The sequence below is a fragment of the Melospiza melodia genome, chromosome 16, assembly GCF_035770615.1.
Source record: "Melospiza melodia melodia isolate bMelMel2 chromosome 16, bMelMel2.pri, whole genome shotgun sequence".
Classification (NCBI taxonomy): domain Eukaryota; kingdom Metazoa; phylum Chordata; class Aves; order Passeriformes; family Passerellidae; genus Melospiza; species Melospiza melodia.
Window position 1 is genome coordinate 11,751,174 of NC_086209.1, and position 8,410 is coordinate 11,759,583.

The following is an 8,410-nucleotide window of genomic DNA, read 5'->3' on the forward strand; positions in this document are numbered from 1 at the left end:
CGAAATAGAAAGACTTTATGGCCTTAAGTTTGATAATAAATCAGTTGTGGTCAGGAGGGAATGACACCTGGATCAAAAGCCAGAGCTCTACTCTAAGGCAATTAGAACCAGTGTTGGATGCACTTAAGCAGAGCAAGCTTGGAGTTGCCTGGAGTTAACACAGGTGTTGCTGTGTCCTGTGGTGCTCCTGCGTGAGGCAGTGAAAGCTGAAGTGTGTCAGTCTAGCACTGAGACACAAACACAGGCTGGGGCTGTTGAGGTACCAGTGGATAGGAGCCTTTTGGCACACAAGAAGCAGAACATAGTAACCATGTTAGGGAGGGAGAGACGTCCTCTTCAGTGGTTCTCTGGATAAAGTAACTTAAGTTGGAGTGTATGAATAAGCTGGCTTAATAGTTGAATATGACTTGAAAAATTTTCATGTAAAGTCTCCCTACATTGAAATGCTTATTTTTCATCAAATGTAGCTGGTTTGGGCATCCTGTTCTTTTCCAGCATCTTCCCTTCACTCAAGTCTGAAAAGTTTCCGAACTCCTGCCCTCTCGGAACTGCTGCCTCTTCCCTCATAACTTGAAGTATTGTTTTACAGCCCAGAACGGGACTTCGCCAGTAGCAGGTCCTCCCAAGCTAGCGAATTTTAGCCATAGCTGTTTTTTGTACTAAACCCAAATAAACTCGCACAAACTCGCTGGGCCGCGGCCGATCCTCTGTGCGTGCGGGGCCGCCGGGCCGGCAGGGGGCGCTGCGCCCGCGCCGCCGCCGCCGCTCCGCCCTTTCCGCCTCCTCGGACGCCGCCATCGCCGGGACGCTGCACCGCTCCGCGCCATGGTGAGACATCCGCCGCCATCCGCGCCCTCCCGCCGCGCCCCGAGCCCTCTCCCCGAGGCCGCTGCGCTCGGGGGTCCCGGCGGGCGGGCCGCGGGGCGGAGGGAGCGGGAGGGAGCCGGGGGCGGCGTTCCCCGCTGGCCGAGGCCTGGTGGCTGTGCCGGGGCTGGGTGAGGCACTGACCGCTGCGCTCTCTTGCAGTCGTCGCACAAGACATTCAAGATCAAGCGCTTCCTCGCCAAGAAGCAGAAGCAGAACCGGCCCATCCCGCAGTGGATTCGCATGAAAACCGGCAATAAGATCAGGTGAGGAGCTCGGCTGGGGCTTCTGAGGAGCTGCGGCCGGGCGGCCTGGGCGGGCCGGGCCGAGGGCGGGAGCTACTGGCGCTTGTGCCGGCCGGAGCGCGGTGTGTGCCGGCCGAGGCGCTGTTTGTGCCGGCCGGAGCGCGGTGTGTGCCGGCCAAGGCGCTGTTTGTGCCCGGGAGGCCCTGCAGGGATGGGAGAGCAGCCGAGGCTTCCGTGCCAGTGTTTTTTGTAATGGTTTTGCCCCGGTGTTCTGCAGGTATCCACACACGTTCAGCAGTGGTATATGTTAAGTGAAAACCTGAACTGTACGTGTGGATGATTTATTCCAGATTTTGTTCCCTGATAGCTTCTCTGTTCATGACGTTCCCCTTCCCAATTCCTGTCTTCTCTTATAGCTGCCCCTCTGGGCTCCTGCATTTTCAATGAATGGGTCCTGAGCATGGGTGCTCTGAGATTCAGGGAGCAGCAAAGGAAGCAAAGGACTTGTTGGGTGTATGGGAAGTCAGATTGATAGTATGAAATGCTTGGCACCTGACTGTAGAATGAATTTGTCATAGTTCCTTGCTTTCCTGTTGTGTTTGTTCTCGAGCACTGTGCTTAGGGAAATGCTGAGTGCTGTGACACACTGGGTGCACACGTGGCATGCATGGTCATGCCTGTCCAAGCCCTCTGGTTGAAAACTGCAGCATATTTTTATTTCATACACACCTTCATCTGGGCTTTTGAAGGCAGCAGATTTCCCTCTTTCTCTTTTAGTCCTAAGCAGTGAGGAGAGCAGCAGCAGCACTGGCTGGCACAGGCAGTGACCCAGCACAACATTGCTGGGTTCTGTTCTGTAGCTGCTCCCAGCTTGGTTCTAGGTGGGATCAGTGGTTTTTGCACTCAGCTGGATCCTTGTCTGCCACGTGCCAGGTTACAGCTGGGTTCTGTTTCAGCTGAATTGCAGTACTCTGAAATACTTGACCATAGGAAAAAATCATGGATTTTTGTCTCCTGGCTTGGGCAGCTGGGCCATGGGTTCTGTCCAAGCTTTGTGTTAAAGCAGGCTGCAATTGCAGTGCTTCCTGCTGTGGGAGTGCTGCCATTTTCCTGCTGAGAGCAACTGTGTTAACACTGTGCTTTCACCCACACCCTGGTGAAAGCATTTGTTCTTAACATGGACAAGTACATGCTTACAAATTAATTTGCTTTCATGGAGGAGACTTCTTCCACGTGCTGTTCTGCTTTCATGTTTAACTAATGTGTGTGTGCACTTTGCTAATTCACTCTATTTTTGTCTTAGGTACAACTCCAAAAGGAGGCACTGGAGGAGGACCAAACTGGGCTTGTAAGAGAGACTGTCCCAGGAGCTCTAATGAACATTGGTCTTTCTGTGTCAGATCCATAACAGCCTCAAGTCATTCCTTCTGTGGTGCTGGAGTGCAGTCCCCAGTGTGGGGTTTTTATAAGCTGGTCTGGGATGTTGATGTTAACTGGGAAAATCTTTGTATCTGAAACATGGAGACTGTGTTCTATTAGTGTTCTTTCAGGCATCACCATGAGCATTGGCACTGCACAGGCTTACTAATAAATATGGACCTGAATGATTTTGGTTTTGGAAATCATTTTGTATGGATGTGGTGGGATTGTAACAATCAAATTAATGATAATGTTAGTCAAAATCTTACTTAATATGAGGAACCTTGGCAGCTCTGTTCAGGTAGAGTAGGCTCTGTCTTCCTTTTCACTGACTGTAAACCTTCAGGAGCAAAGTACCAATTTTAAAAAAAGTCAAAATCAGACCTGAAGAAAATCTCTTGCAAAATGCAGTACTGTAGAGTGCAGTGCATAATGTCTGTGTACTCCCTAGAATGTTAAATAACATGAGTTTTGTTGGGGAGTCTGTGTTGGTTTGATAAATCAACACCAACCACAAGTGCACCTTAGTATAAAACATTCTCAGCAGACAGGTAGAAATTTAAGATGGGGCTCAAAAGGAAAGTTTGCAGCTGTTTAAAAAAAGTGAGAGGAAAAAGGGGATTAAAGGTCTCTGGCACTCCAGCTCCCCTGTGCTGGTATTCTCTGCTGGGGCCTGTGAAACCAATTTACTGCAGGGAAGTGAAGGAGGAGCTGTGGCTCTGCACCCAGTCCTCTCTGGGGTGGCTGCTCTGCTCAGCAGGAAATCCCTGCTGCTGTGAGCCTGTCCTGGGCTGTGGCCAAGCCCATCCTGACACTGAGGGCTGCCAAGGTGCTGCTTCATTCCTGCCTTCAGCCTCAGCCCGTGGGTCTGTCCTGAGAGGCACTTCCTGAGGAGGCTTCAGACTGCCCTACCTTCTGGGTTGCTGCTTTTCACACTGAGGGTAAATAGATTTATGTCTCTTGTATTGCAACTCTGAGCAAATAACTGGGTGCAGCATGTGCCAGACAGGAAAATGCTCATTGAAACACACGTCTCACTCAGAGGTCATGAGGTGCCTCCTTCCTGAGGTGTGCTGCAGGGTTCTGTAAGTCAGGGTGAGCAAGGCTGGGATCTTTACCAACCTCAGGATACTTCAGTGGTATCCTCCAGCTCCTTATCCTGTCTGGAAAGAGTCTGGGCTCCATCATCAGGGGGAAGCAGTAAGTCATGCAGCAGGAAAGCAGCAAACAGCAGTGCCAGAGGTGTTGGAACAGAGGCTCGTGTGCTGCAGCCACTCTGACCTCAATGATTTTTGAAGCTTTCCTGCACTCTTTGAAGTGAGTGTTCAGGAAATAACAGCTCTGCTGAGGACTGGAGTTCTGCCTTGGCATCCAGCTTACCTCCTCCAGCCTCCACATCACTGCTGGCAGGCAAAGCTGCTCACAGAGTTTCTCTGTAATTGTGTCTATGGGGATCTGGCTGAGGAGGCAAACAGCAATTTTATGGGCTTGAGAATGGAAAGACAGTTTTTTTCCATGGCATTTGTGGGAAAACTTTCCTGAGCAACAGATTGGACAATTTATTACTATTTATTAGAAAGTTTCCCTATTACTATCATGACTAATATTAGGTGGAAGTAGCTTCTACTAAGGAACTGTTTTGGAAAATAACTCCTTGTATTATTTTCCCTATTTGAATCTGCTTTTAAAGCTGGACATTAAGGAATAACACAAAGTTAATTTAGTACAAACGGAACTTGGGTTAAAATCAATCCTCTGCAGAACCTTAAGCAAACAAATATCTCTGGGTTTGAATGTTTTCTGTTGTCTGTGGCAGCTCTGTTTGCCCTCTCCTCCCTGTGAGAGGGGATCAGGAATCTCTGCAGAACTGAGCTAACACATGAAAACACATCAACAGAAGCTTTAAAGAGAAAAAAAAATTTGGCTATTGTAGTCCATTGATTTTGGTGGATATGCTTTGTTTTCTGAGTGAAAAGCAAAGTTGGAGCTGATGGTATACTTGAGGAATATTTTTCTAAACATGTCTTTGTATCCAAATCAGCTGCCTTTCTGTAGGTATGAAAATGAACCGAGTGAGACAAAGGGGTGGCTCACTGGAAGGAAATTTTTTTTTTGCTCAGTGGAAAGGGACCCACCCAGGGCAGGGGGTGACATGGTGAGGATTAAGTAACACATCTAGAGAAGCAGAGTTCTGATTCTGCTCTGAAGTCCCCACCTAATTTGTCTCAGCACAGAATACTGGGTCAAACCCATGACCAAAGGATGAGGGCAAAAGCTTTCTTAAGGGGGTTTTGGTTATCTCTCAACAGGAGGTAATAACTGAAAATCATGTTGTGGTATTTAGGTGCAGCATTTGTCAGCCAAATTTTACTTGCAAATGGAACATTTAAGTCCGTGTTTCTGGGTGGAGCGTGACTAAGCCACAGGTACTATTGCCAAGGAAATGGCTCCTTCAAGGAAATTCTCAATTCCACTGTTTACTCTGTGCCTTACTCAGAGGAGGATGTAAGAGCCATCCTGTGCCCCTTCCCTGACAGCTGTAAAAGGGTAACAGAAGACTAATAGGTAAAAACAATATTTTGTCAGTCCTGTCTGTCTTATCAACAGCACTTTGGTTACCAGAGCTTGACACCAGTGCTGTTCATGGAGTTTGTGCTGGCATGAACAGACTGGTGAGAAGCCAGCCTGCTCTCCCATGGCATGGACATGGCCACAGCAGTTCCAGAAGGAGCTGCATTGCCAACATCTTCAATCTATTAGAGCTAAAGCATTGTAGATTGAGCATTAAACCTAGTTCTAGTGTGTTTTGTATGTATCTGCTACTGACCTCACGGATTAAGATGTCCAGACACATCTATATATCCACCCAGGCACCTGGACTGGGCATTATCCTGCTCACTCATGTGGAGGCTGCTCTTCCACATGTCATTACTGTGGACTGGGTTAGTTTGGTGTCCAAGCAGCATTTCAAAACACAGTCTGAATATAACTGGAGTTTGCTCAGGATCTGTGAAACCCCCCAGCTCTAGTTCCCCAGAGGATGTCACCAGTGTGTCTTTCTGCATCAAGATGCAAATGCACCTGTGTAGCCAGGCCAGATCACCTGAGTCCCTCAGTCACCCTGCAGGCCCCCTGAAAGGCAGCTGGAAAGAAAAGCACAACTGCCCCCCTAAAGGAGTTGTCCCTGCAAGGGCTGCCCTGGGGAACAGAAACTCCCCAGTTCCTGTCTGAGAACCACTTCTGAAACACAACTGCTATTTCAGGGCGTAGGAATAGTTGTGTGCTGATTAGAAAGAGGAAGGGGCTGTTGTTTTTCTGAAGATATTTTGAAGCAGTACTGGCTCTTGAGAATGTAAAAAGCAAGTTGAAATCATCAGGGCAGAACTTCACTTAGTGAACAAAACGCAAACAGGCGAGCAGAGGCTTTGCCCTTTTAATGCAGTGACAGACATACATGCACTGTTATGCTGCTTCAGCAATGTTCATCAGTTTCATTTTTGAGCATTACCTCAGTAGCAATAAAAATAATCTCAATCTCACAGACTTCACATACCTTTTCCACAGTTTCTGAGGATGAATCATCTTTGCAGAGCTGTTCCTGAACTCTAATCCCCACAGGGGCCACCACATGCAGCCTCCCTTGTGTCCTTCCTGCCTCCTTTGCTCTGGCCCCCATTCCTAATGAGGATGAGCATTTCAGGCTTCCTGGGAAAGGATCTCAAGGGAAGGGCTGCCAGTGTGAGTTGTTTTGCATTTTGAAAGGCTTTTCTTGGCCTGGACTCTTCTAACAGGGCCCTTAGCCCTTACTCCACTGAGAATCACCTTTATAATCAGCTGTCATAAACAAACATCAACCCAGAGAAGGTGCATATGGCAGAAATCAGGAGATCTCAGAGGAAGCTGGAAGGTGTTTGCAGCATGAAATCCACACATGGTGGGTCAGCATCCTCCTGACTATCCATGGTGGGCACACAGGGTGTTGGAGCAGCTCCCCACAGCACAGCTGACACGTGAGCCCCGACCATGGTGATCTGTTGGGATGCAGCAAGGAGTCCCCATCCATGGGAGCACGGAGCACAATCCCCTCTGCAGACAGGCAGTTTTTTGGAAGGGCTGTCCCAAGGTACTGCTCCCAATGGCCATGGTGCTCCACACAGCCACTGGAATGGCCCCAAAAGACCACAAGACCCAGGGTGGCCATGGTGCCATGGCTTAACCCTCACTTGGGCAGGATTTTGAGTAGCCAAGTTCTCAGCTCCCTGCAGGCTTTTCCAGCTGCTATCCAGCATGGGTTTACTGGTGAATGGAGGCAGGAGAGCTTCAGCGCTCATGGAAGAAAGCAAAGGCCTGTCTAACAAAGCCTCGCAGGGTCGACAGGCCCCAGGAGTGCTGGGCAGCTTTTCCCTCAGCCCCAGAGTCCACACAGTCCTGCCCTGCCCCAGCCTCTCTGGATGACTTACAGTTGTTGTTGGTGTTGTGGGAGTGCAGCTGGACCAAATCCTCCTCCAAGGCCCCTGCCAGCTCCTTCAGGTCCCTGGAGGTGTGTGCTGGCAGGTACTGCCAAGCCTTGCGCCCGTTGTGGTCCCTGCAGGTGGTGTCTGCCCCGTAAGCTCCCACCAGCACCTTGATGAGCACCTCGTGTCCCTGCAAGGCGGCCAGGTGCAAAGGGGTGAGCCCGCCGCTGGCTGTGGGGATGTTCATGTTCACAGGGTAGCCTTTCTTCTGAGCGTGGGAGATGACCTGGATGAAGCTCTCATGGTGGCCATGCTTGGCAAGCCAGTGGAGAGCGGTGAAGCCTGTCACAAAGTCTCTCCTGGTCAGCAGGCTGGGATCCAGGTCCAGCAGCTTGATGATGCTGTCCGCATCGCCCTCGGCCACCGTCAGCAGCCACGCGTGCTCCAGGGGATCAAGGACAAGGGGCAGCAGATCAGGGCTCTGCTCAGGCTTCTGCTCTTGGTGCAGCCCTGCAGGAACACTGCTGCTGCTGGATGTCTTCTGGGCAGTGGCAAACCGCAAGGTGCTGCCAGGGCTGTTGCTCTGCAGGATGATTTCCTTCAGCTCCTTCCTCCGGGTACTGCTGGGGCTAACGGAGAACCTGCCTGAAGTCCTACCCCAGCTCCCCAGGCTGTGCCTGCTCCAGTTGGTGCTTTTGTTGGTGTCCGTCTTCTGCGGCGCATGGAAACGCTCCAGCGTGGCTGGCCGGAGATGGGAGCCGCGGGCCGGGCCGCCCGCTCGGGGCTGGGCGCCATCCAGGAAGGTGAACCTCCGGGAGATGCCAGCTACCTTCTGCTCTGCCTCGCCCCTGTCCCGCTCCTGCCGGGCCATGGCGGTGCCTCTCGCAGGGCTGTCCCCAGCTCCCCAGCCTGGCACGGCTCACGCTGCCCGGCACTCACCCCGCGCTTCCCCTGCCGGTCCCGGGCGAAGGAGGAACCGATCCGCACGGCGGCGGGGCATGGCGGCGGCGGGCACGGCGGCGGCGGGGCGGTGCGGTGACCTTTGCCCGCTCACGCTGTGTCCGTGAGGCACGGCTCGAACACGGCCGGCTCTGCCCACACGGACCGACACGCTCCCCTGAGCCGGCACCGAGCGAGCGCGGCCGGGCTGCGGGAACGGGTACGAATAGAGGGAAAATGCGGGAATACAGAGAAAGTGTAGGAATACAGGGAACGTGCGGGGATACAGGGAGTGTGTGGGAACACAGACAGGGTGCGGGAATACAGGCAAGTGGGGGAATACAAAGAAGGAGCGTGAATACAGGGAGCGTGCAGAACCGCGGGGCCAGACGGAGGCACGGGGGTCCCGGGCAGCTCAGTGCTGACGCTACAGCAGAAATTGCTGAACTGTATTCTCCTGCCTGAACAGTCTCCTTTAGCACTGCTGGC

The 8,410-nt window shown here is 51.7% G+C and overlaps 2 protein-coding genes and 1 non-coding gene across 3 annotated transcripts; 2 read left to right on the plus strand and 1 right to left on the minus strand.

The window, feature by feature from the left end:
* Positions 1-721: 721 nt before the first annotated feature.
* Positions 722-2,716, plus strand: RPL39 (ribosomal protein L39). The gene is made up of 3 exons (XM_063170627.1): positions 722-828; positions 1,027-1,130; positions 2,413-2,716. Exons 1-3 carry the CDS (start codon positions 826-828, stop codon positions 2,459-2,461), a joined length of 156 nt encoding a protein of 51 aa, XP_063026697.1. The 5' UTR covers positions 722-825; the 3' UTR covers positions 2,462-2,716.
* Positions 2,169-2,296, plus strand: LOC134425954 (small nucleolar RNA SNORA69). Its single transcript, XR_010029822.1, has one exon. It is a non-coding gene; the product is annotated as a small nucleolar RNA SNORA69 (small nucleolar RNA).
* Positions 2,717-5,947: 3,231 nt separating the features above from the next.
* Positions 5,948-7,914, minus strand: SOWAHD (sosondowah ankyrin repeat domain family member D). Its single transcript, XM_063170948.1, has one exon. The coding sequence runs from the start codon at positions 7,851-7,853 to the stop codon at positions 6,849-6,851; it is 1,005 nt and encodes a 334-aa protein (XP_063027018.1). The 5' UTR covers positions 7,854-7,914; the 3' UTR covers positions 5,948-6,848.
* Between the last annotated feature and the right edge of the window lie 496 nt (positions 7,915-8,410).